The 27,776-nt window shown below is 42.6% G+C and overlaps 1 protein-coding gene across 1 annotated transcript in view; it reads right to left on the bottom strand.

Moving 5' to 3' along the window:
- The window catches only part of ERBB4 (erb-b2 receptor tyrosine kinase 4), a 381,166-nt gene that overhangs the window by 189,185 nt on the left and 164,205 nt on the right, over positions 1–27,776 (bottom strand). Inside the window, exons 5-6 of the mRNA XM_067298612.1 lie at positions 24,455–24,589; positions 4,008–4,073 (exon numbers count right to left, since the gene is read on the bottom strand). Of these exons, the coding sequence (XP_067154713.1) occupies positions 4,008–4,073; positions 24,455–24,589 (201 nt within the window). The remainder of the gene's footprint in view (positions 1–4,007; positions 4,074–24,454; positions 24,590–27,776) is intronic.

Genomic DNA, 27,776 nt, shown 5'->3' with positions numbered 1-27,776 from the left:
AATCATTAATTATGTCAGGGCACTATAAATCTATGAAGGAAAAAATGGGAAGTAACTGAAATCAATGAAAAAGTCTTATGAACATGCAAAGTTATTAGGGAAATACAAGGATTTTAATTAAAGATGCTGGCTTGAAGCAAAAATACTGGGTTGCCCTGATTGATCGAAGCTGCTGGTTCAGCTCTTTCCGTCTCCCCCACCAGGCTCCTGCTCGCCTTTTTTTGCTCTAATTGGGTATTTACTGCATTGGCACCTTCTTTTTCTAAGCAACATCAGCTGCACAAAGACTGTATAAATACAATTATGCTCAGGTCAAACTCCTGTACACATACACAGACATGCAGCATCTTACGTTTGCTGATTGTTTGTGTTTCGGATTTCATTTAAAGGCTGTTTGCCTTCTTTGCATTCCCTTAGTTGAACTATATTTTAATTTAGTTGAACTATATTTTAATTTAGATTGTTCTCTTTTCTTGCAGTTATGTTCCTTTAGGACAAAGTACATAATCTGTCATTTTAATAAAATAATGTATTTAATTTATAAAAGTTTCAATTTCTTTTCATATAAGAAGAGGAAAAAAAAAAAAACCTTAATAGACATCAACAGCAAAAGCAGTAACAACCTAACTATAGATTTTTAAATTTGAGTAGTTCAACTTCGCTGCTTTGAGCGGTTCAGCTTCCAAAAGTTTTTGTCCCTGTGTGTTTAACTTTAAAATGGTTTACATTCTATTTAGTGGATGCCAAATGCCTGTTGGAAAACACTTTTTAACAATTTCCAGCTTAGCCCATCCTGATACTGAAGCAAAGAATACCCTCTAAGTGTTTGATATTAATATTTACTAATATTTTAATTATAAAACAAAAACAGATTGTTAAATGTGTAATATAGTACCCTGAAATTATCTCTTCTCTACCCCTTAATGGAATGGCTTATTTAAGATTTCCTATTAATTGCCTTCTTATATACATAAATTTTCATTCCACATTTAAGGGGACATTAGACAGATTTAGATGCAGGTGGTGTTTCAGACAGATTTGAATATACAGAGAGAGAAAAATAGCTGGAAGGCAGCATAAGCAGCAGCTAGGTAGATGATATCCATGCAAAAACAAAAGGATCCTGTTGTTTTTTTTCCCATATGCAATTTGAAATGAAAGACAGGGATTAAGATCTTTCAGTTTTTATCCTTTTCCCAGGAAAATAATTTAAATCTTATCTTGAGAGGAGGTCTCATTACAATTTTTTGCTTCAGTGGATCAATAAAAATAGGAAATTATTAAAATGCAGACGTGCATCTGTGAGTTCTGTTTCTAGGAACAAAATATTTTGACTTTGGGCTGTAGTACTTTAGAACCATTTTCCTGCACACGTTTGAAAGACGAGCATCTTTCAAGGTGACTAGGTTAGGGTATATACTGTTTTTGTGATACCATTCATCCTATCTCCAGCTTGTATCTAAGAATATCATTTATGATCTTGAAAGTCAGGCATATATATATATATTTTTTTAAAGTCAGAAATTAAGGCAGCAAAAGCACGACACTGCTTGGATTTTTATATTTCAAGTCCCTACTCATATTCTTATTCTGTGCTACAAACAATTTGCAGAAAAACAAGTTTTGAAAAAGCACACTGAAGGTTATGAAGAAATGCCTGTTGCCAGCCTAATATCACATCAACCTCTTCTTTAAATCTTACTGTTTACCCAAGGTGGCGTGAGGTCAGGGAGGGAAAGGCAAAGTATGCAACAAAATTAACTCCTTGTCCCTGATAATCAGAGGCTGCAGGGAACGTCACTGATAGTGCGCTTGAAGGCAAAGGGGCATAGAGCAGCTATTTCAAATTAGATATGTGCGATCTGTGCATCTTCCTGGAAGTTAGATAACACACGCCTTTCTATAGTTTTATTATTTTAATTCCACAGTCATGCCTTAGCCTGTCCCCACTGCTCCGACTTGAAAGGGCAGTCGTCCTGAAGAGAGATAGCTGTCGCTCCAGGAGTAAACCCACTGTACAGCTCTGCTAAGCTTCTGACTTCAGAACGACACTGCAGATAAGTTTTGCTCTCTCTGGTATTACTGCGTTAATCCACCAAATCAGTTCACTTATCTGAAAGCAGTACTTTGCAGCAGCTGAGACCTTGGAAGCTGATCCTGCAGCATGGACTTTGGTAGCCACACGGAGTCCAGCTGGACTTATCAACTCTACATAATGCTTTAGAGGCTGAAGCCTAGGCCTGAGCCAGGATCATATTATCCTTATATTACATAATAGCCAAGGTATCATAATACTCGCTCATGAGCTAACCATAATTGTTCCAAGGCCTAAATAAGTCTACCCAGGTTCTTACAGCATAATTACAGCCCTCACATTAGGAGAGAGAAGGAACCAGCATTAATTAATTCTAATCTGCCCCTGATATAAAAATCATTCTGCTCAATAAGGGTTCAACTCCCTTTCCACTATGTAGTTCAGTGTATAACCTTCATGTGAGGAAGCTTTTTCAGCACTGACTTATTTGTGGCATTCATAAAGACTGGCAGCAAAGTAGGGAGATGCACTAGCTCAAGCCAGGCCAAAGAAGAATCTGCTTAGTATCACCATACCTGTTCATTACACGCTTATTCCTACAACCTGCCCTAAAGCATTTTTAATCACACCAGCACGTGAAGTCCAGTATGAAACAGTAGCATAAGAATGTGTTAACTTTAGTGGAGTTTTAACCGTCATAGGCTCTTGCCAGCGATGTTAGCTGATGTTTCTGAATGAAAAGCAGCACCCTGCATAGTGCAGGGCCTCTGTGGGGCGCAGAGCTCAGCCGTCTGTGCCCCTCACGCCACCATGGACAGGAGCTCAGCTTCGAATCCCTGCCAGGGCTTGCACAACATTCATGTCAAAGTATTTGCCACTTCTAATTTCCTGTTATCTCATGCCCCAAGCAGCCAAAAAACAAAAAACACCCTCCTAAAACAAACAAAAAAACCCCAAACCAGGTATAGTTGCACTATTTCTAATATTTTCAACAAAAAAGATGACACTGGGTTATCCTCAGTTCAGAGAGTTAGTTGGTGCACTGGCTTGATAGCGGTCGATTCGTCAGAAGTCCCACTCATATCTACAACTGCTCAGCCAAGGCAACAAGCACAAGCCAGAACAGCGAGATACCAGCAACCATTTGATTTCCTAGGAAGAGTGACTCCAGTAAACCCAAACAATTTCCACCACGCTAAATGACAAAGAAAGGAAACGGAAAGGATACCTCTATGCCTGTGGGAGGAAAAAGAATCTTGCAGGAAAAGACAGCTCTAAACTTTCTCCTCTTTTATATTTGCTAATACTGCAACTGCACTTCTAGCTCCTTAGTGCCTGTCTGGATGGGCTGAAAGTACATAAAGAAGAAACTCTCTTGGTATAGTTCTCCCTTTTTATTCACTTTAATGCTCTCTAAATTCAAGAGGACAGACAGACATTGTGAACAACCCTTCACTTACTACTTCCTTTAGAAAAATCCATTATTCTGTCTTTCAGTAGAGCTCAAATACCTTCTGAAGTTATTACAAGGAGAACAATTCTGCAAGACAACTATTACTCCCAAGTTGCCACTGAAATTAACAGAATATTTCGGCATTAGGAACTTTGCAGTATCAGGCCATCCTTAAAAGATCTCAGGATCTGCCTTGTAGTTTTTGTATTCCTGTAGGATTCGTCTCAGTGTATTCCAAAATAACCATTAATAATCTCAGGAGTTGTGCTCTATGTTGCCACCAAGAAGTGAAAATAAAATTCAAGTTAGCTTAAGATTTTTCAGAGCACAAGGGAGGAAAGTAAAACCTAAATTCACATGGGGAAAAAAATTTGGGGGTAAAAGCATATGGGAAAAACCTTAAAATATTTCTTAAATCATGCTAAAGGTAGAATTTATAGTGTTCCTTTTCAGTTAAAGAATGTAGGATCCCTTTAACACCATTTTCAAGTCCCTTAATTCTCAGTCTTGCATACTCACAGGTCTGGCAGTGATTCTCTGTGGGGCCCCAGCATCGTCCAGTGCAGGACTTGTGGCATCGGCCACCTTCAGGACAGAAAGAAAGACAGAGAGATTAGAAATTTGCTTTCCTTTCATTCTTCAGCCTCCAGAGACTGCTCAAGGGAAGAAGCCATCTCTGTCTTAGGAGGCTTTTTATGCATTGCCCAGGTTGAAACAGTGCCTATAAAAAGACCAGAAAACTAGCCAGAATTGGTGTCAAACATATATGAAATTAAGGTTTTTATTCACTTTAACGCTCATTATCTTAGCGCTTTATAGCCAAAATCCCTCTCTGCTACGTACAATGACTGGAACATTTTAAAACCAGAAAAGATGACTAACTTGGAAGGACTGAGGAACAATCTCCTTTTCCAGTGCTATTAATATAACGGTTACTCTGTACATCCTACATAAGACACTCTCATTCCTCCATAGGAAAAGGGATGCCTCTGCTGGAGAGAATACGCAGTTTCATCTGAACAACATGGCAATAAACTTGGTGCCTTTGAATAAAAGCAATTAAAAACCACCCCCCTCCCCCAAAAGCTTTCACAGCCTTCAGGTATGTAGTCCAGACCACGATAATGGAAATCTCTGTGCAGCCACGTAACTCCAGCAGCATTTAAACTCGCAAGACCCTTCCTCTTCTGACTGCAAGTTCTCTAGTTGCCTGCAGTTGTGTTTCATGATGCTCCCCTGGCTGCTATGGCCAAAGCGGGGCCACTTGCAGCACCTGCTTCAGAGCCAGTGAAGGAACAGGACGTTGGAGGTGATGCTCAACAAAGCCCGCACGTGTGCCGACAGGGTTAGTCCCTCAACAGAAAAGGAACCGAGGGTGCCTTCCTCATAAGCTGCAGACGGAGGAGGAGGAAGCATTAGCAATAGGGCATGCCTTTATAACCTACCTCGTAATTAGGGACTGAGACCATCTGGGACAGAGGAGAGAGCTGAATTCACACCTTCCATTTCATGGCTAAATGCTAAGCACTGAGCAAGGAAAGGGAAAACAGGTGGGACTGGTCCTGGCACATTCTCCTCTGGCTGCATCTTACAGTATTTGGGAAAACACTTGGACACTCCCACACCAGTCCTGCTGGTGAGCAAACAGACGCCTCATTCTGCAGCTCCCATCCAGACTCAGGCCAGAGCTCCGGCGCGCTCCTTTTCTTAGTGCTTCACCCTCCTGAAGTGCCCAAATCCCCCAGCGGCTGCCCAGAAAGCCCACCTCACCGCACCTGCGTCCCGCAGCTCAAGCACAGGTGTCGTGGTGCCTGAGGTGCAGCCACCAAGTCCTTTACCCTGAATCGCACCTCAGGGGATTAACAGAGAAACCTGCCAGAAGCACTGGTGAAGACTGTGAGCCGTCTTGATCTCTGCTCTTTTTACCACGGTACCCTAGCCTCATGTTTGATTAAACTTGTATTCATCACTGAACACTACTGAGAATCTATTAATCTATTATTATTAATCTATTAATCTTCCACTTCGAACCTGATCCAAAAGCTTGCTGAAGTCGTCAGGAACCCTTCAATCCTGCAGCAATAGCCGTTGCTGCTAATACTGCCCCATTCCACTCTGCACTGAATCGCATACTTTCCGCACGCTCTGACTTTGGATGCGCTGCTGGTTAAAATGCAAAACAGTCTCTCAGCTAAGGCTGGATCACCCCCAAAGAAAACACTGCTCCTCTGCTTCCAATGTACTTATGACTACGATATGTTAAAGATTTGAGCAAAACCAATGTTATTATTGTGTAAAGTTGGATTTACGTCGCTACTTTTTCAGAACCAGCGTTCTTCACTCTGATACTTGCGCAGCATTGATGGCACTATTGATTATGTGTGTAGTAATTACACACTGTGTGCCAGCTACCTTGTTAAAACTATCGGCTCCTTGCTGCATTCGTGCTCATTTAAAGCAATTATACTTGGGAAGCGTTGCTGCTGACATCACCAGCCCGTAATTTGCTGTCACATTCTGCCATCTGTTTATTTAGATCATAAATGCATTATAACTACATAATGCAAGCTCATTCTGGCAGACAGGGAGGGGACTCCATCTGGCACGAATAATGCAACTTTAATCAGTAATAATGATTATTATTACTATTAAGAGGCTACTGTAGCCCTGTGCAGAAAGCTAATACATCAAAATTGATTTTATAAGAATGGAAATTTAAAAAGAAGGTGAGGGAAACAGCAAAAATGAGGAAGAATTTTCACCAAAGAGCCCCTTGGTAAGATACAGTTTGTTTGCTGGTTGTGGTGCTAGCCCGACTGGATAAAAATCACTCCCACGAAGTGGGTTTTATAAACTGGCTATCCCTGACCAGCAGAGCGGGCAGGAAGGAGCAGGGCCCCGGCTGCATGTTCAAATAACCTCTCCACCCCTGCCTTAGGTTGCTCATTGCCTGAGCTGGAGCGCGGCTGCCGGGCTCTGAGCAAGGGGGAAAGCGAGGGAGGAGGCCGAACCCGCGGGCAGCAGCACCTCCTCCGCCTGCAAGACTCCCGTTCGTGCCCTGTTCTTGCTTACAGTCAAATCTCAGAGCCCAGTTAGCTCAGGGGCTCTGGAGGTTAGGGAGACAGCTAGGAGAAGTCTTGCAGCTGGATACAGGATAAAGCATTGCAGAGATCACTGGTTAACCACGTACTCCTGAAGCAGAATGCGGTATCCGTTTGGCCGTTTCTTCTGTTTCTGTCCTGAGTTCTACCCCCTCTGAAACACGCTGTAGGTACTGGCCTTTCCACTGCAATTTGTATAGGAAGGTGACACAGAGGAAGAAACTTCAAGCATCCCTCCAAGTGACCTCTAACTAGAGAGGCCTCCTACACTTCTGCAAAAGCTACACTTAAAATAAAAATCTCTGTATTCGAAAATCCTAGGTGAGCTGATCCTCGGTGTAGAACCAAAGACGTACTCAGCCAGCTCTACTCATGCTGGAAATAAAAGTGATCCAGCATCTTCAAAAGTCATTTTTAAAGAATTTTAACTCGCACGCCTGCTTCCTGGTACATGACTTTGTTTGGCAGTGTCAGATGATCATTTGCATTTAAATAGAGATATTTAACAATATAGCAGGGAAAGACTGCCAGTTTTCTTTTTTCTCACTGGGAACTCGGAGTGTCTGCTTCATTGTTTTCCCTCTTCTCAGCTGCACAGACAAAACAAGGAGCTGAGCTTGTAGGCAGCACACCTGTGAATTACATTATTACAAGTCTTTTTGAAGGTCAGATATACTGAGAATTAAAAGCAAAAGACAAACCTCCTCCAAACAGTGTGTCTATACTGGTTTGTTTGTTTAAAAAGAAAAATAACTTTGCTCTCAGTATGAACTGGTCCAGATTCCACCCTCACATAACTCAGTATTTCACCTGTTTTTTTCCCCACTGTAATAAGGACAGATTGCTACACATTAAAGTTCAGCTCTGTAACTCTAACACAAAAGCAGTCCCACAGAAGTTAAGGTAAGGAGCCAGGAGCATAAGGACCATTCATGTGAGGAACTGTTCTCTGGATTAGATCTAAATGTCAGGCTTAAGAGATAATAAATCCATTGGGCCCCAAGAATGACGAGGTCCTTAAAATAATTGTACTGCTTCTCACAGATCTTTCCCTATATATTTCTCCTGGTACGTTTCCAAGTTATATGCTACAACAGGCATCGCAAATAGGTTGGTGAAAGATGTGATTTTTAGATCGCAGTGAGTCAAACACAGATCTGAGTGAAAATTTATTAAACAAATCTTTGCATAAAATAATTATTCCATTTTATTTTATTCTTTGTGTCTCTAAAATACACCAAAACCCTCCAACACATAGAAGCAAGTTCTAAAAGAAATAACTAATACAGAAATGTCAAACCATGAAACTGTAAAAGTGTTCTCCTTTTTGTTTTAATGCAACAAAGTGAATAAAATAATAGAATTCCTTCCTATGATTTCTTCCACTAGTCCTTGAGCTCAAAAGATGTTGAGTGCCCTAAAGTCCTGGGGGCAATCAGTAAGACCTAAGAATACTTAGCACTAGTTAAAAAAAGCACAAACTTTCCAAAAGAAGAAAAATTCCACCTGTAACAATTCATCATATTATGTTCTTATAATCAAATAGTGCTGCAACAAGTTGCTGGAATTTGGCCAAAGAAAAATTTCTGAAAGACAATACCTTATTAGTGCTACCTTGCCCATTTGCTACATTCTTGTTCATTAGGGAAGGCACACAAGAAAAAAGGAAAATTTTCTTCCCTAAGTGACATATGAAAAGGAAGAGGCTGGAAGAGTCGGCTGCCCCTCTACGGATGCGATGCCAGGCTGCCTTTCTGCTCCTGAACACTAGCACTGCTTTGCACACCTGACGACATTTCACTCATTAGAATGCAGAGGAAGAGGGAGGCAGGTAAAAGGAGGCTTACACAGTTTCTACAGGGTTTGTTATGAAATCTAAACTTAGGAAGAGCAGATTCCTGTTAGAACACGTGAATTAATTTTGCTTTGGCAAATTCCGTGCAGAAAACTGATAGCTGGACTCCTTGGCTGATACTAATGCAACATGTCTTCATCGTGGAGTCCAGCACATGGTATCACTGTCATAACACCCAGTATATCGCTTTATCCCCGGGAGGTGCCTCTGCTCTCCCAGCCGGCAAATGTCCCCAACAGAAAACACTTGCTTGCTAGGTTGGGGATGACCAAGGTTACTGCATCCTTGTGCTATGCTGAGAATTGAGAAGAGCTTTCCTTTGGCTCCAGACTGACTGTATTATTTCAGGAAGACCAGTAAAACCATGAAAGATTAAGTTACTGACAAGGCAAGAAAAATGAAGTCTTTCTCCTAGCTCTAAGCTCAGTGTAGTGCGGAGACGAATGCTGCCTCTTCCCCACCAGCAAGCCCCGCTGCCTTGAGGAGGCCACTGCCAGCAGGAGAAGGAAAGCAGAAGGAAGAGAAGAAATAGTCTCACTTTGCGCAAAATTTGCATTTTAGGTGGTTTCTAGCAGGTTAATAAATCATTAATAAACGTTCGCATGTCTGTAACATACTGATACTGAAATGTGAATAAACACAGCAGGAGGAAGGGGCTTTGATGGTTACAAGCCATGGTTATAAGCAGCTTCTTTACTTGTCTAACAGTCTAAAATAATTAACTATCAAAATATCTATAAATCATTCATTAACTTCCATAAGCTACTTATAAACTCATCCTTAACCTAAAAATTAACTCCTGTAAAAATGCTGGAGATGCCATATAGGTGTTTCTAGATATAAATCGATATTAAATTTCAGGTATACTCTGCAAGAAGAGTCCTACTCTCTCTTCTTCCATTGTTTAGACATGGCATAAGGTTTAAATAGGGTTGCGGGTTGTTTTTCTAAGCAGCTAAAATTCCTTAGTTTTATGTATGAAAGATACATTTGATAGCAAAATCAAAATATAATTCAAACACCACAGCAGAGCATTAATAGGAGTTAAAGATACTATTGTTGTGATGAATTGTTCTGCCTTTATCAGGCTGTAATGCTTTCCTTGTCCTTGTCTGACAATTCCTACTGTCACACATTTATTCATTCACACTCCTTTGTTAAGTAAAAATCATTTTGCATTTTCTACCAGCCCTGTGCTAGTCTTCAGATCTCTTCTACTGATTTGAAAGTTAATTACCTAACAGAGAGGCTCACACTTTTCAGGATTGCCTTTCTTTACGGCAGAAGGGACACGACACACCTCTCAAGAGAAAGTAAAACTTTTCGTAAAAGAAGATGAACTCTTACAGAAATACCTAGGACTCATCTTCTCTCCCTCTCAGTAAAAGCATTATTGGCTATAGAAATCTAAGGGCCAGATGCTCTACTGCTGTAAAACTGCACTGCTTTTACTGATTTCAGGTGAGTCCACCTCAGGGTATGTCACCAAATAGTTTTCCAGCATGGGATTAGCCCCAGAAAATTCAAGCCTTTGTGTGTGTGCTTTTTTTTTTTTTATTATGGTAGATGGCAGCACTTCAACTGACCCTTCCACCTACTATTATTGCTTCTACCCCAAAGTCTTCACACCTAATTGACATACCTGCCTAAACATTAAAGGGATCCCTTAATAGTGAAAACTATAGGGATCACGGTGAATATCCAGCCTGTGGAAAAGTTCAGCACCTTTTGTGGACACCACCACCGCCCATAAGTGGGAAGTTTTCCAGAGCCCACCCCAGATGCCCTAAATGCCAGATGTGGGTATCGGCAAAACCTCCTTCTGCCTGGCAAAGAGGTCCCTTTCCTGGTGTGGTTTCTCCGAGGGCACCTTCCTCCTCAGCAATGGGTCCTTGCGACTGCTCGGCCCACTTGGGCCCCATGATGGTGACAGCAAATTCCCTCTAACCATCATTTCCGCTAGGGACTGCCAAGTCTGCCGTTCAACCCCATTCAGCACCTCTATCCACTCATCTTCCGCTATAGATAAGGAGAGAGAGACGCACGCAAATGGAGAGGGACTCAGACACAGGCAGCTGAAAAGAAACCAGCATGGGAAACGCGTGTGTGAAATGAAAACAATCCAAGAGATACCCGCTGAAAGACAGGCAAAGCGAGAGATAGGGGGAGAGCGAGAAGCAAAGGCAGCGGGGAGGGAGTAGAGATAAAACCGAACCAGCACTGAAGAAAACAGAAAAACTGTTACCAAGAGGTGATGCATTTTCATGAGTAATGCGTGATGGCGACAACCCTGGCGTGCACACCGGGGCTGGCAATCTGTTGAGAACTCTGAAATTACAGAGCATCGCTAGATACGCTGGTGGCAGACAGCTTTGATTTGGAGAAAGATTGGCCACCAGAGGTAAAGGAATAAATGGAAAGTCAAGGAGAGCATGTCGGCAGCACTGAACAGGCTCAGGCCAGTGAATTCATATTTATCATTGACAGCTGTGGACTGATAGGAAGCTCACTGTGACGTTACTATTCAGCTGCTACAGAAAAATGTCTTCAGGCCACAGCAACGACTCAAGAAAGGGACCTGAGGGGGGAAATGAAGACACTAGTTATTTTTCTCTGCCTGAAGCAGACAGCACTGGTTAGGCTGTATGACTCGATGCATTAATTGGGGGTTTAGTCATCCACCCAAAATAAAAACCTTCACATATGACATAGTCTAAAACTTTACACTGATTAAGCAATTAAGAGCTATTAATTATCACTGCTTTTAGCTGTTAGCACAGAGCAATGCAAGTGAATTCCCCCCCCCCACTGTGGTGGAGAATTGGTTCCAATCAGCATCAGAGGCGTTTCTCAGCACACACATAGGGATCCCAAGCAAATTGGGAGACACAGCCAGAAGGCTAAAAAGATAGGTCAAGCTATACCTGCCGCTTGGCAGACTCATCAAGAACAACAAGCCCTCGGGAATCTTTCTTTGTAATCATTACTGTTAAAAAATATATTCCCTTCCAGTAAGCAATCGATAACTGCACACATCCCCTCAAGACTAGCATAGAGGGGCCGGCAGGGTGTGCAAGTAAAGCTACTCTGGAACTGTCAAATGGAGCCAGGTCAGAAACAAAACTTAAAAAACAAGGTGCTTGAATTTCAAGTTGTAACGCTGCCTTGCTGCATCCCAAGGGACCGAAGCACCGAGTTCGCACGGGCTTTCCCCAGCTGCCTGCAAGTTTTCCTCCTGCACACCAGCAGCAGCAGCACCACTGCTGGGAAAGAGTTGCTAGCAAGGACGTGGGGGAGATGCATCCTAGTTTCTCCTTTGCTTAGTGTGATGAAGCCCCTCACCCCCCAGGACAGCAAGCCAACGACCAAGCCACAGGCCGTTCTCCGGGAGGGAGAGCGCGTAGATACTCCACCCATCCCTCCCCCAACGAAGCAGGGCCCTTAAGCAAGAGAGCTGGACCCAGTACACCACCGCGCCTGGGTTCTTACCCCATCGCCTAGTGGGGTGATAACTGGGAAAGGGGCACACCTGAAAATCAGTCCATATCTCCAGGTCTATTTCTGTGTCTTATCTGGTGATTACTTGAAACTCAGAATTTCAAGAGAAGGAGTAGAAAAGCCCCTAACTCAGACCAACCTTAGCCTGGCAGAGAAGCAGCTTCCAATGGGAGGTGGGAGAGAGGGGATAGGGATTTGAATGGCCTCAGGCAAAGGAGAAAACTGAACCCTGCTCTCCCACTTCCTGGGGAACTCCTCGAGTTACTGATGTATTTCATAAAAGGGGGAAAAGCCTTTCCCTGTTGAGGAAAACTCAGAGCGAGAGGAACCCTGCTCTGCAAGGGGAAAGCAGCAGGCAGGCATCATAGACTGTAGGTTCCCAGCAGACAGAGACCACAAAAGTCAACAGTTTCCAGGCCTTTATATTCATTTCCGTGTTTCCCACTGGATTGCTCTTGGTGACTCCAATTTTAAGGGGCTTCCTCCTCAGCATGGAGCACTGAGGTGCCTGAGTTTCATACCTAAGGAGCTGCCATTGCAGTGCTTAACTTGGTGACAGCCACATCCTTCCCTGCACTGGGATCCTGCCCGTTAGCTGTAAGCCCAGGTGTTTGGTTTGTGGTATGACAACACATGAAATTAGAAAGCACAAACAAGCAAAGCAGCAAAGACTCCTTCTGATGGAGGCCATCATTACACTCTTACACTATTATAGGGAGCAAAGCTGAGGTGCACATTAAGGATTTTTGCTTGTACCCATATCAGTGTCTGTAATAAATAGTAAGCCAGAGATCTTTCTTCAGGTGCAGCAGCAGACTCGCAGCCTAATGCACAATCTTGGCTGAGAATTGAACAAGTTCCTTTCTTTGACACAATGTGTAACACTGGGAGAGAAATCCCCGCACGGTTAGCAAAGATTTTCATGGGAGGTGCTCAGTAAGCTCAAAGACGCATTGAAAAGTAAATGCCAAGGCTGGGGGTGTTCCTGTGCTTGTTTAATACCAACTCCTCCACCCCTCAAACAGATCAACTAAGTCAATACCACATAAGTCAAAATAATGTCCTGTGATAATGTGCCTGTAATGCTGCCAAAGCAGTAATAAAGTTAGAAGAGAGGGGCATACAGTTTTCATTTTTTAAACAAAGTAATAACCTCAGAGAAAGGAAATGAGAAACTGGAATTGAAGTGGCTCTTAAAAATCATTTTACTTTTTCTTGATGCCATTTAATATTCCTAGAGCCTGGCTGGGTGCAGTTAGATGTGTTAAAGTTTTAATAAACTTTTGACTCAATTAGATGGAAATTTTAGAAAGCCACTCCCAATTCCCATGAAATTTGGAGTTCAGTTTTAGACAAACTTTGGATATGTATCATAACATGCTTATTTAACTGTAATTGCTTATTCAAAATGTATCTCTGGCTATTCTAAACAGAAGTGATTATTACAGAACCATTACTGCACAACAGAAGCCCTTTCTCTGTTTGAAAACAATGCTTGGGGGTGTACGCTGATATTTAGATTCACTGTTTGCTATGCACAAATATTCAATGAAAATAATCATGCAAACAAATGTCAGACTGCAATTTCGTGGATAATTTTCCGCTCTCAGTGAGCAGAGTTGCTCCTGTGGACGTTCTGCAACTATCACGTGGCTGTAACACAAGCAATTCAGTATGCAGGAATGTTTTCATATGTAGCTATTTGTACAAAACAACTTGAAAACCCTGAACTGAATATCTTATTCTGCAAGTATTCCAAATATTGCACCTCTGCAGAAACACTTCACTACTGAAGGCTTTTATGGGATTTTCAAAGTAAATTACCAGCTCCTAAGTGAGGACCAGAAGGGAGATTTTGACACATGAAAGTTTCTTTGAATACTGCCCCAACGAGACATGAACGTGGACATGTCCTCCTACAGACAGGGACAGTGCGAGGGGTCGCCAGGAGCATACAGCATACGAAGCCACCCCAACACTCCTCTTTCTGCTTTGCTGCTTTCTAGCCCCCGTTGCTCAGCAGATGCAAACCTCCCTTCAGGTCCGCCAGCTTCACGCATGTCCAAGGCACCTGCCTGCCCGTCGGAGGTGTGAGGGGGCCAAAGAGAAGCTCCCGAAATGGCTCCAGTCTCGAGCAGAGCAGTGGCCCCGGCTCTTTAGCCAGCCTGTCCACTAAAGCAGCGCAGGAAGTCTGGGGACAATTCGGAGAATTTCTGCTAAATCAGGCACGTGTGACAAAATCCTTAAGAAATACAGACAAGACAGGAATAAAGGCTTGGGGTGTTTGTGTTTTTTCTGCAAGCAACACAACAGTGAGGAGAAGGCGTCGCAAGGCCAGCTGGCTGGCCCTGGCATTGCACCCTGCCACTGCCACCGAGCGAGAAACCTGCCCTCATTCCCGGGGCAGCAGAAGCAAATGCAACGGAGCCCGAGCAGGGGAGAGGCAGCCGGGAGGAGCGTCTCGCAGAGCTAACAACAGGCAACTTCCAAAAGGGAGGAGGCATGCGCCAGCCTCCAGAACCAGCAGATGCAATTAGGCAGCTGATTTTAGTCTTTCTTTTCTTCCCCTTTCCCCTAGCAGCTCTTCAAAGGCAGCTAGCTGAGGCTTGCAGTGAAAGACCAATTCCACCCACCCACCCACTCACTACGAATCTGCCAATTACCATTCAATTAGACTATTTTAACTATTCAGAGTATTTGGGGTTTATTTCCTATTTTCAAGAAACACTGGTGTCTGCGATGAAGCCAGCTGCTTACACTGGGAAGGGACGCTTTCATTTAAACTGGAAGTCTCTCCCTTGTGTGCTACACTGTTTAAACGCCGATCTGCTGATAAACAGGTGGTATACAATACGACGTTAAACACACACAGGTTGCTGTTAAAAGATAAGCATTTACCAACAGTTGCCACACGCTACTACGGGGAGCGCTGCTTAAATCCTGTCGCCTAGGAGTAGGGACCGTGCTGCAACATGTTTGTAAACAGCGGGATGAACCGTGCCGCTTTACGGGTGACTTTCTCACCATAGCCGCTATTAGACGGAAGAAAGCAACCCAGCAAAACAGCTCATAACTTCGGGGGTGGTGGGGTGGGGGTTTGCTTTGAAAAAACATTTTCCACCACAAAGGGATGCCTGGGTCGCAGATCCTGCAGAAGCTTTTAAGGCAGGCCGTCCTCTCCGTGTCCATGGCTCCTGCAGATCCCGGGCTCTGCAGCGCTTCTCATGGCGGTTCCCTGCGTTAGGCTGGGGCAGCCTGTTGCAGCTCTAAGCAGTCCTGTCCCTCGCAGCACTGTTTCTTCACATTGGCCAGGTATTCTTGTGCTCATTATTTACTTTTTATTCAGGGTGCTCGGTTGTTACAGGCACGGTATCTCCATTGAACGCCACATCCACCTTCTTTCCAAATCTGTTTCAAGGGCATTCACCAATTCAAAAATCCCTTCTGAAAACGCTGGCCAAAGGCATTTATCAGGCAACTTAACTGATTCCCTTCATTCAAACACATGTTTGGAGTTGAGGAAAACAATTCCAGGTAACTTGAAGCAATTCAGCTTGCTATACTAATGCAAAGTAAGTTCACTGCACCACTAGCTTTCATGTACTAAAAGCTTGGAGTACAGCAGACTTCTTTCACACCGTTTACTTTTCCTCCATCTTCAGGTTCATGAGCTTGGCAAAAACTATGCTTTAAAATAAATTCCTTTTGTTAATATATTTTCCTTTCAGTTCTAGGTAAGTAAAGAAATTGCTTGAACCGCAGGAAAAGCAACCTCCACGTATACTGAACAAAAACGGCTTGCGGGATTTGCTGGCTGTCTACATTCACCTCTGCTTTAAACGTTCTTTCCAACCGAGAGATCCATAACTGCTGTTAAAATGCAACGTCGCAAGCACTTGAAGCGCGCTACACCGAGAAGGAGCGTTCACAAAATTGTTTAGTTATTTGTTGCTTTTTATCTCAAAGACCAGCTTCTGCTCCTGGCTTTGCCCCGGTGGCACCCTGTCGCAGCAAATGTGCTCTGCGCCGAGCCCACCCGTCTGCAGAGGCCCTGCACTCGGGTCTCCAAAGGCGCATTTAAAATGTTAATTGAACTTCAAGTAATAACCTCAGTGAAAGGTTATAATTTAACAAACTCTGCAATAACAAATGTCTTCGGCATATGCTTTCTGGAGTGCCATTTTCTCTGTAGGTAGTTTCCAATTCAGACGCACACCAGAAATGATACGGTAGCTATTCTGAAGGTTGGCTTGAAGCATGAATTAGTCACTTGCCTCCTTGCCTTTCCCCAGCAGCCACCACTGTACCGCTGCTATTCTGGCTCTCTTTACAGCAAAATCCTGCTCTTTGAAAAAGCAGAAAAGGTCTGGCAGGAGAGCAAGTCTGGACCAAACACAGCTATCTCACGTGCGTCCAGGCCCTGAGGGCCAGGATTTGGATTTCTGTATCTATTTTACATGTAATTGTCTCCTGGCACAGCAAGGAATCTAAAGGAAAGATTTCCACGTGGTTATAGCTGCATTCAGCTCTCCTGACGCTTACTGTGACGCCCGGGAAGGGGGCTCCATCCGCCACCCTGCTCTGACCCCGACTCCCCGCTTTACCGAGCGCGGCTTCCCAACGGGCACTGAGCGAGCACAGGCCCTGCATGACTGTCTCTTCTGGATGGCCCAGTTCACAGCACTGGTGTGCAGATGTGTAGCATTTTATCATAACATAATCATAACATAATCATAACATAACCAAGAGCTGGTGGAAGGGTGGGACCTTAGCCCGAGACTGCAAGGAGCCAAGTACCCTAGTTTTCATAAGTATCACATAATTCCTTCAGAACTCAATGCCCGACGGTTTGACCCAAGTATAAATTTCCAGATAAGCCACTAGGTGTAAAAATGATCCTTTCAAATATTGCAACTACTAGTACACAAAATGAATTACTGTGCTCTGTGAAGAATTACAAGGCCGCTACCGAACACTAAATCAATGGGTTGGCTGCCCTTCAGACCTCATTCTGTAGCTGCAGCAAACGCCTGTGCACAATTGCACTGACAGCCCTTGTAATCAAGTGCAAACACTGACTGTTAATACCCAGCGAAGAACAACGCTTAACACTTACCTATACAAAATGCCATGCAAATATTCACTAACACATTTCACAGAGACACCCTATAAAAGCATACAGTATGTATGCTGAAATGGGTGTTTGTATATCTATATGGCTGGTTTTCTCCACTACCAATTAAGAAAAAGTATAGGGCATTTGGCTTTAAATTAGACTAGCATAAAGAGACGTTTTTGCTAAACTAAGTTTCTACCAAATTGTCCCCATTCCTGCAATATTTTAAAGGAAGATCCTTTTAAAAACTGTAATACCTTCCTGCACTGTTTTTAGCTCAACTCTTTTTGCGAGCACGTGGAAATCTCAAGGCAGAACATGGTCCAGCCAACTTTCAGCCATCTGGGTCAATGGGGCAGCAGGTTCACGTAAAGAAAGCAGCTCACAAAGGGAGCGTAACAGAGTAGAAGAAAGAAAAAAAGAGAAAAAGAAGGAGAAAGGATACGGAGCCAACACTCATTCAAATCAGCTGAATACCTACCATACAGGGATGGGTAGGTCAGATACAGCTATACTGCTTCCAAACACATCTGCTCGCCAGTAAGGTCAACCCCAACCTGGATTATCTGCGCCAGGAGGACTGAGAGCTGACTTCCCAAGCAACCGCGCCACTGGCCGGACTATTTTCTGTTCCTTTAATTAAAATGCAAAGCACTGGCTAAATGGTAAACATTTAACTAGATTTGTCTCTACATTTCAATGTTAATAAAGCACATGAAAAATACATTAAGAACCAGCTAATTGGGGGCTCTCCAGAAGTAGCTGTAAATGAGCAATTATAATACAATTGGGGTGGGCTTCCTCAGGGATCATTGCAGGGCTGATGCTTTTTAATACTCCAGCCAAAGGTTTGGAAATTGTTATAAAATCCCAGGCAATAAAACATACAGATGACAGAAAAACTGTCAGGGACTGACAGAAAAATCAGTAAATTAAAGTGAGGAGCAGTCAGTATTACAGAGTCAACCAGGCTAGCTGGTAAGCTGGAGCCACTCGGACCAGATTTCTTTTATACAGCCAAACATAAGGCTGTACACTTTTGGATACAGCATACAGGCTACCAACTGAATCCTGTGAACCTGGAACACAAGCGATACAACTTTTACTTCTGAATAAGGCATTGGTTAAATCAGTAATAAAATGCTGTGCATGTTTTGGTTTCCACCTTCTAAAAGGACATTGAAGAATACAGATATTTTACACTGAAGAGCAACTGAAATTATTCCAGAGCTGGAAAGAAATTCCTCCCAGGGAGAGAGGTAAGACCCCTTTTCAGTTTTGCTTATGAAAGAAGAAGAGGAGGTGAGCTGATTCCTGTGGACAAGCGATTTCTGCAGGGGGAAAATGCTGCGTACTGCAAAGCTCCTTAAGCTAGTTGAAGAAGGTATACAAAGCAGCAACATCTGGAATTAAAAACTATAGGCAAATTAAAGGCACCTATTATTATGCCCTTTAATAGCAAGGAAGTAACCAGCTTCTGAGGGATGGCTGCACCTCTGCAAAGCTTCAGACCAGCACCAGGAGAGCACGAAGAGGACTGGAGCCCCGCACACGCCCAGCCTGTGGCCCCAGACCCCGGCCAGGTGGCCCCCCTCTCCGTGAGCCCAGCGGGGGCTGTGTCTGCTCCTGAAACTCAAAGCCGGTTTGGAGGATAGGCTTTGGTTAGGAAGCTCAAGGCAAGGAAACGGATGACGTTTTGGGGCCTTTGCCTACAGGGAATCGGATCTGATGGTGTCTCAAGACTTCTTTTGCCCTTAAAATATGAAACAGTAAGTAAAAAAGAGGGAAGACATTTTAAAGCTAATTCTTTCTCTTTAATACATCGCAGATTATTGAATACGTACATGGCTAAAGACGAAGTCTTTCTTTCCTATGCACCATGTAACAATGTAGGAGTACTTCTGCATAGCTCAGAAACTGTGTGTTTTTACATTATCATCAGGAGCAATTAGACATAAAGTGGTGACAGAACAGTACTGAGTTATGAATAGCAAGTAACTGAAGCTGTTCTGCTTGAAAGAAATCTTGCCAAAATTCCAGCTTTTTTTCACAGCTACCAGGGGCTCAATCCAAAAGCCAGTTCTAGCCAAGGGAAAATTTTCCAAAAATCTCAATGCACTTTAGAATCTGAGCAGAAATTCCAATTCAGGACAATACTTAGAGCATGCCTAATTTTCACAGGTTTCAGTTGAAGCTGGGCATGTGTTGACATGCAGTTCTGCATTTTTCCTGAATAATTTGTTATAAAGCAGTGTTTTTTTAAATGGGAAAATGAAAAGTAATCTTTTAATCTTTATTATCCAAAGAGCTACCAACTCCATCATGAATATGTATCCATATAGTTTCAGTATTTTTTACATGCATTACTGATTTATTTGAATCTATGCTATTAGCTATGCACAATGACCTCAACTCAATAATTCAAATCCTTCAGGCTGTTCTATGAAACAAAATTTCCAAGCAAAGCTCAGTTGAAAATTCTGATTTAAGACTACAGTCCTTGTCAAAACCTGCCAAAGAGCTCACTTGGCATGACGGGATTCTAGTCTCGTTCCTGCTAACAACCAAATCAAGGGGGTCATTAAGGACACCGAGGACACAGATCAAAGCAACCCAGTTTTCAGAAGTGCTGAACCTTTCCTAAAGCTGATGAGAGAGGAGGAGTTCCACCAGTCCAGAGCAGTTTTAAGCAAGAAGCCTAATCCTTATCCGCTTCTGGCGCCACCACTGAGAACTGCACCATGGGTTTCTAGTTCCAAAGGGCAGGCCTCTACCTCTTAACCTAACGGACTTAATCCAACAGCTGGATGTGCTAACGGATGAACACGCTCTTGCAAAGCAGGGCTCTAACAGAATGACAAAGACATGTTTGCTTGAATTCATGGATTATTTCTGCAAGGAGAGAAGAGAGATTTTCAGAGTTGCAGAAGTGAATTCAGTAGTACAAAGCTAACGGGAAAATTCTGCTCCTTAAGTAAAGCATTTTTGATATTCCCACTGTTAGGTGTCCAGCTTAAAGACCCCAGGTTGAAAACAATGATTTCAGGTAAATGAAAGAGAAAGCTAATTTCAAATTACAATTAATTTAAAAAGCTTCAGCTACAAGATACTGGTGTGGGAAGGCACTACAAACAGCAGATGCTATTATCATTTCACTGTACAAGTCAAAATGCCAGGCACAGAGATATCTGTCCTCTGAGAATTGAAGTATGTGTGGTCCCTGATACAACATTTGTTTATTCCATTTCAGCAGTCACACCGAGCTTTATGCTGGCAGCCACCGGCTGTATTCATCTTAACGGTAACATTGTGCAATTCAAAGGCCTCTAATATGAGTTTTTCTGCATGCATTTGATCACAACACGAAGCAATGTGTAGAAAGCATTTCCTAAAAAAAAGAAGTAGCGTTTAAGATTCGTGTGTCTGCAGTATTTCTATCACAGTGCTTAAGACGCTACAGCTTTTTCACCTGACTTCTTAACATTGATGCAACAACGAAAGCCTGCACAGAAGGGAATCAAACAAGCATTACCGCCCAAGTTCACCGGCCAGATTCAGCTCTCTCCAGCACTGATGTAAATGAAGGGTAACACCACAGAGTCGACAGATCCAAGATATGAAAGAAGCACAGAGGCAGGGGACTGAATATTATTTCAAAGCATCTTCATTTCACTCCACCCTTTTGTCTTCCTGCTCTGCCAACTGCCTTGGAGCTGCAGGGAGGGCTGTGAGGGAAATTATCCCCAAAGCAGGACCACTGTCAGCTGCTCTGCTTGGCCAGGAAAGAGAGCAGCACGGGCAGCCTGGGGGTCGGCTACTGAACGGGGGATGGCCAATGAGGAGTGCGACCGAGCTCCAAGAACATGCACGGCGATGCACCGTTGCTCCTGGTAGGACAGTGTATTTATGTCTACCTGCTGGGGCCCAGTCCGGCCTTGTCAAAGAGCTGGCAAGTGTGCAGAAGGGTTGCTCCTTGGGCTCCTGTTCTTTAAGACAGGCACAGACCGTAGGGGGAATTTCACGTCCACTACTGAAGAAGGCTGGGAACAACACTACGGATGCCAAAACACCTAACTGTGGTTTAGGTTTTAGGACCTGCTCAAAGTATCAAGGATCTGATTCTAACCCTCATTCCAATTAGCATCCTCTGGTACCCATAATAGTCTCTCCCAGGGAAGGCTACTGCGAAGGTTGCAGTGCAATAGCCCTACCAGTTTCTGGGACATAAGCTACCCCTCCACTGCTGCCAGCCGCAGTGAAACAGGCTACATAGGTTGATGCATCTACCCAGGCATGACAGCCTTACATCGTCACATGCTTACAAGGACATTCCTAAATTAGTACTAGCACTGACTCTGTTGAGCTTGACGCAGAGGATTTTGCTGGTTTACATTCACAGGTTGACGCAGCCTCTCTGACTGACCGTCTCCCCCGCCTGCAAAGGTTTTAAGATTAGCGGCAAGAAGCTCTCATTCTTTTCAAGATCTGATACACAAAGTCCCAGAGGGTCTTCCTCGACATCTCTTGCACTTAGCTTATTCTCAGTAATGCCAAGTAGCGTGCACTTGCTCAGTTCCAACGGACTTAGCCAAGATTTGCATTTGACAGAGGCACCTGACTTCAGGCAATTTAATACATTTAGGTAAAATAAATAGCAAAAATTTATCCTGGATCCAGAAAAGCACGACTCACAATCTACCATGGAACCTCTGTAGAAAAGTACCAAAGACTTTGTGATACACTAAGCATCATTTGTGACAGTGGAAAATTAGCTAGGCTTCGCCTGGCTAGCAGACACATTGCTTAGTTGAATATGAAAAGTGACATGAGTCAAATTTGAGAAGCATATACAAGCGTATGCCTTATTTAATGATGTTCTATACAGTTTTCCATTCAAGGGGTATAACTTAAAGTTCATTTCTCCAAATACTTTCTGTACCAGTACAAATACATTGTCTTAACTGTTTTTTAAACTACCACATTTGTAAATGTGCAGTGCATGCACTTTCTCCTATCTTTTGACACGTAAGTAATAAGGTTCCCTCATTCCTTTGAGTGATTTTTTTTGAAGGCTTTATATACACATATATGTATGTATATGCATATATATATGTTATATATGTGTGTGTGTGTGTGTGTATTATATGCACACACACACACAGAAGGCTATTTAATTTTAGGTATTTTTAAACAGTGATTCCTGCACCTGAATGTTGAACAAGATTTCAGCAAGTTCGAAGAAACTGTCATTTTTCTCAGCTGTTCCCTAAAGCCTCAACACCTCTGTTAAATCATTTTAGCCATTTCTTGACTTTCTGTATAATAGGGTCTAGATCCTTAGCTATGTAAGTTGTGAAGACAGCAATGGTTTGGATTAGCTAATTATATCAAGAATTTCACAGGACTCACAAATAGCACCGAGATAGAATCCAATTTCTTGGAGAAGAAGACTTGTGTTTATGAAGTTAAAGACAGGCCAGCTAGGTTCTGTTCAATCCCAAATAGGGAAAAAAAAGAGTAAAACTTGGGTGGATATCTTAATGAAGCTGCCATATCACATAAGCTTCAATCATCACTGAAATAACACTGTTTAGACTTGCATCCAGGACTACTAAGCACAAACAGTATAATTTGTAATGCTCCTTCCCTATGTTTCAAAGCACTTCAAAAGGAATGAAAAAAAAAAACTAAGAAAACAGGGCTTAGGTACATATATTCTTTCATCCTGGTGTAGGAAGCAACATTCGCTTGCATTAACTTCAGGTCGTGATTCCAGAAGTACTCAGCACTCATCTCGCTCTGATCCCACCGGAGTCAACAGTAAAATCTTCACTAGCTCAGAAAGATAGTATTGATGTTGGCTGCTTTTTTGAAAGAGCTTATTGCCTTAGTATTGCAGAAGCATTTGTCTGGAAGAACTGTCAAAGGTTAAGGAAAAAAAAACAACAGTAACAGAACAAAACAAAACAACTACCAGGTCTCTTTCTTGTTGAAATCATCATTGATAAAAGGGTGCAGGCATCCCCTAATCTTCAAAGGTTTTATCTGCTTAGAACTGATAACTCACCAGTGTTTTTTTTTTTTTTTAACATGCAAACAACATAGCTGGCTGCACTGCGACTGCATAGAGTTTGCAGGCAGAAGGCGGAGGAGTCGAGCCCCAGCTCCAGAGCGGGCAGGCGGAGGGCAGCGGGGCTCGGCAGGCTCCTGCGGAAGCTCCTTCTCAAGGAGCCGCGCTCTCGGAGGGTAGCAGGCGAGACGAATGGACGCAAGCCAGCCTTATGCAAAACCTAGTATACCACGAAGCACAGGGGTAAAAATGGTTTGTCCCTTACAAATTATGGGGACAAACAGTCTTTACACAGAGTTTTAATTTTTGTCCTGTATTATTAACTTACAGCTGAAGGACTGAAGTTATTTCTTGGCTGCTGTAGAAGCTGAAGAGGCAAAAGGTCATTTACACATCCTTGAGGGATAACTTCGGACATGCTAAACTGATATCCAGAGCATCCAGAGCAATATGCCTACTGTGGCAGTGTTCCTGCCATCAGATGTAAACTTCTTCCCAGCCTAAACCTGAATTTCAATGCTGATACATCCTGAGGGCACTGTTTAATAGCATGGTATTCATTCTGAATGCACTTGCCTATTTTATGGAATCTTTTACCTAAACACTTCGCATCACTGCCACCACCATTCGCTAAAATCTTCATTCATTACTGCTGTGTGAATTATCCAAATACTACTCAAGGTGAATAACCCCTAGGGAAGGGAACTAGAGAAATGGATCAAACTGATTAATCAAAGCATACAGACACTTCAAGTTTGAAAAATGGAGCATTAAAAAAGAGGGAACATGACGAGAACAGAGAAACATTGGGTATACATACTGAAGACATCCCACTCACACACATACAAATTCTTTTGTGATAAGTATATTCAGGACAACAGGATAACTGTTTCTTTGAGGTTCATTTGTCATCTAAAGTCAAAATATCCCTGAGCCTGTAAAACAATTACTGCAGCAGCTAATTCTGATACCATGGACAGAAGATTGTGAGTCAAGGCACAGCCCAAGCAGCAGGAACAACCGCAACCCAAACAGTACCGGCCGCCCTTCCCCAGCACAATCTTTAGCAATGAACAGAAAAGAGAATACACATAAGAGAGAAAACAGGAGACAAAATTCAGAAAATGCATGATGCTCACAAATACCCTCTACAGACAAAGTGCTTTTAAGATTAGCCTGAGTGTCCCTACAAGCAACCCACCAAATAAAAAAAGAATGCATTGTAAGGTGAGAATTGACAAATACCGTTCTCTGTAAGAGAGGATCAGGGGAATACCATGTTCATGCTGTGCTGATGACAAGGCTAGGAGGAAAAGTGGTACTTACAGCCCGAGCTGCCGTTCACTGGGACCAAGGTGAAGTTGGAGGCCCAGGGGTTACGCACGATATCCTGCCAATGAATGGTGTCTGCGAAGCACAGAAATTTGTTCTGGCCAACATACACGCCGCCATTCAGTATTTCTGCACCAAAGGACAAGAGAAGACACTTGTAAGACTTTAGACATGGAGCCGACTCTATCTGTTGCTGCTTTGCGTACTGGGGAGAGAGAGGGAATGACACTTAAATGCAAAAATTCTCACCGCAAGCTCACCTAACACTCTGAAAATTGGAGGGCAAGTAGCTTATAGCATTTGTAAACAGCAAACCATTTATTTACACAGAAGAAACCTGATGAAAATAGCCATGGATTACAGCGTCTTCACACCAGACAAGGGGATCTGACAGGCGCTAAATGGGTTATTGGGTTAATCTGTTGTTCCAGTGTAATCCAGTACCTGACTGTACTGTTATTTGTGGGTAAAATACCTTTCAAGACTGTATTGACTTTAAAAACACAAGCAATCCATCACGCTATGCTGTATTTCATTAACACGTATGAACATTAAAAACATATTCAGTAAACTGATGTGTTTCCTGGGGGTAGGAATTTTCTGATCTGGCAGTAAATAAGCGGGCTCCAGTTGTCCCAAGGCCTGCAAAAGCATTTCTTTACCATCACACCACACTGCCATACAAGCTCTATATTCTAATCTCTTCTGCAGGGGCTCACACATTTTTTTTAGATCAATGAATCACTACCAACCTTCAAATTTTCCTAAAGCTCCTTCAGACTCCCTTTGCATCAAGTTTAGTCACAAATATTGTAAAAACGTCAATAAAGAGACCATGCTCTTTTATGTATTTGACATACAGCCACAGAGAAAAGAGATCAGATTTGTGCCGTGAACTGTTCTGTTCAACTTCCTCCTTCCCATATGTTCTGATCCAAACCCACCACTGAAGCGCCCGGCTGGGAGCTGCTGGTCTAAGTGAAGTGCTTTCAGAGCAGGTGGTCCTTCTCCTTATACTCCCTAACTGGAAATCTGCAGGCCGTGACACCTTGTCGGGGAAGGTTTTGGGGAAATTTTGAAAATTTGGTAAGTTCAGAAAGCTACTAGTGTCAAATCATTCCTTTACATCAGTGCACACGTTTACATTGGTTACTTTAACAAAAATGGCTTGTTTCCCTATCTCTACAGACTTGATTTGGCAAATGTCAACATAAAAATGATCTTATGGTTGTTGGAAGGACCATCAGGGTTTCCTTTGGAGCAGTGACTTCTTTTTACCCTCTAAACTCCTGTTAAATTTCACTATATCTCTTTCTTGCTTCTTCACCTGACTCTGGTATTTCCAAAGCCATGTGACTTTCATTAAAGTTAATAGGAGCTATGCAGCTAAAACCCCATGCACCACTTAGTGTCACAGATTCAAGCCTCAGCAAAGACATTTTGAAGGTTAGTTACTAATGGCACCTTAGAATGACATTAAGTGGTGCTATACAGCCAGGACTGTCATCCTTCTTAAAGAGACATTAAGAGTAAATCTCTATTATTGTGGCAATGGTTAAGGTTGTTTGATAGTCTTCCTCTCTAAAGAAAACCTGTAAAAGCTGTAGTGGGATGGCAAACGTTGACAAACAGCAAGGAATGAATTATTGCATTTTTCTCTTTAAATTTTAGAGTTTACAGACCACAGCACATGAAAAAGGTAGCCCCCATTTAAGGAACGTATTAAATAAAGGATCATCTGTAAATACATTTTTCTATCATATTAATCAGTTCAGAGTATTAATATCTATTTCTTAGAAATGTCTGGTTTAAAAGCTTGGCTTTTCATTGAAAAGGGGCTTAAAAATGAAAACAATAACAGTAAAGAGTCCAGATTAAGGCAAAGCAATGATCTGTCTGCATGATATTCTTATGATCCCTGAAAAGCCCCATACAGCATCTGTTAGCAATTCTGCTCTGGGGAAAAAGTGGGACTTACAAGAACACTTGAAAACATGATTAGTCACCATTTCTCTATTTTGTCCCAGCTATACAGGATTAGCTAATCCGCTATGGCCCAAATTTTGATTAAAAATAAAGTCTAACAAGCCAGAAAAAACTGAAAAATCTACATTCAGAGCTTTTTAAACACTTACGCATTGTTCCAAATAGTGCCACTATCAGTTCGTACATCTGAACACCTGCCACTGGCATAATTTATTTTTTTAGAGCATTCACTCTTGACAATACCTATCAAATTTTCTTCTTTCCCCCAGGAACTTTGATGCATTCTTGTATATCAGACAGCATCTCACTCTACGAGTCATTCCACTAGTTTCAATTTGTGGAGAAAGAAATTTTTCAGCTTAAAAGTAAACAGAATCTGGCCTCTCTTTACTGTCAGGATAAAAACCAGCCAGCTTTCACTGTGATTTGCTAGAAGCAAACATGGAAAATACTCTAACTTCCCTAATCAGTGAATAATAAGCATTGCACTCATTGTCCTACCCCAAAACTTGATGTAGTATCTCAATCTGCCCTGAACTGTACCTTTTTTCACAGGTAAGCTGATTAAAGTTTACTGGTCTAGTAATGACTACCGGTCTAGTCACGCACTGAGGCCCCAATAATATCAATAATATCAGTAATAATATCAAGGTTGGGCTTTTACAGATGATAAAATAAAAGTTGAGTTTAAAGTTGAGTGTCATCTTTAAAGTGCTTTTACATGACTTTTCTTCTTGCTCTGCTGCTTTCCCTGATGCTTGTCCTCGGCAGGCGTAAATCTGCAGAGCTCTGTTGGCTTCACTGAACTAACAAACCCAAGCGTATTTTGCACTTCTCTGCCCTCTCTTACCAAGAACAATGCTTGGAAAGACCTAATAAACCCCGTTACATGTTAAGCAAATGAAGCACAAATGTAATCAATATACAATAGAGCTACCGGATAATGAACTCATCATCATAAAGTCATCATCTCATTTTAATTTACAGCACTGAAAGTGAGAGATAAAGTTAAACAATAAACAGAAGGAGAAAGGCAGAGATTCCCGACTATGCAGGAGAGTTTAGCAAAGGAAGCCAGGCAGAAATGAGCTTTCTTTTCCTCTGTGCAACACCTGAAGTCATTTTTGCTGAACTCTTTCAGAGACTGGGGTAGGAAATGAAGTGAGAAGTTCCCTATTTCCTACCAAAAAAAGCATTCACAGTGGAATGTATCTGAAACATCACTCTGGGGGACATGTTTTGGTCTTCTAAAAGACAGCACCACTGCCCAGGACAGCTGGCAGAGCATCGGCTCGATCCGCTGCTATCGCGCTGGGAGCAAATGTTCCCG

Source organism: Apteryx mantelli, chromosome 6, assembly GCF_036417845.1.
Source record: "Apteryx mantelli isolate bAptMan1 chromosome 6, bAptMan1.hap1, whole genome shotgun sequence".
NCBI lineage: Eukaryota > Metazoa > Chordata > Aves > Apterygiformes > Apterygidae > Apteryx > Apteryx mantelli.
Note: the sequence above shows the minus strand (reverse complement) of the source record. Positions and strands in the feature narration are given on the sequence as shown.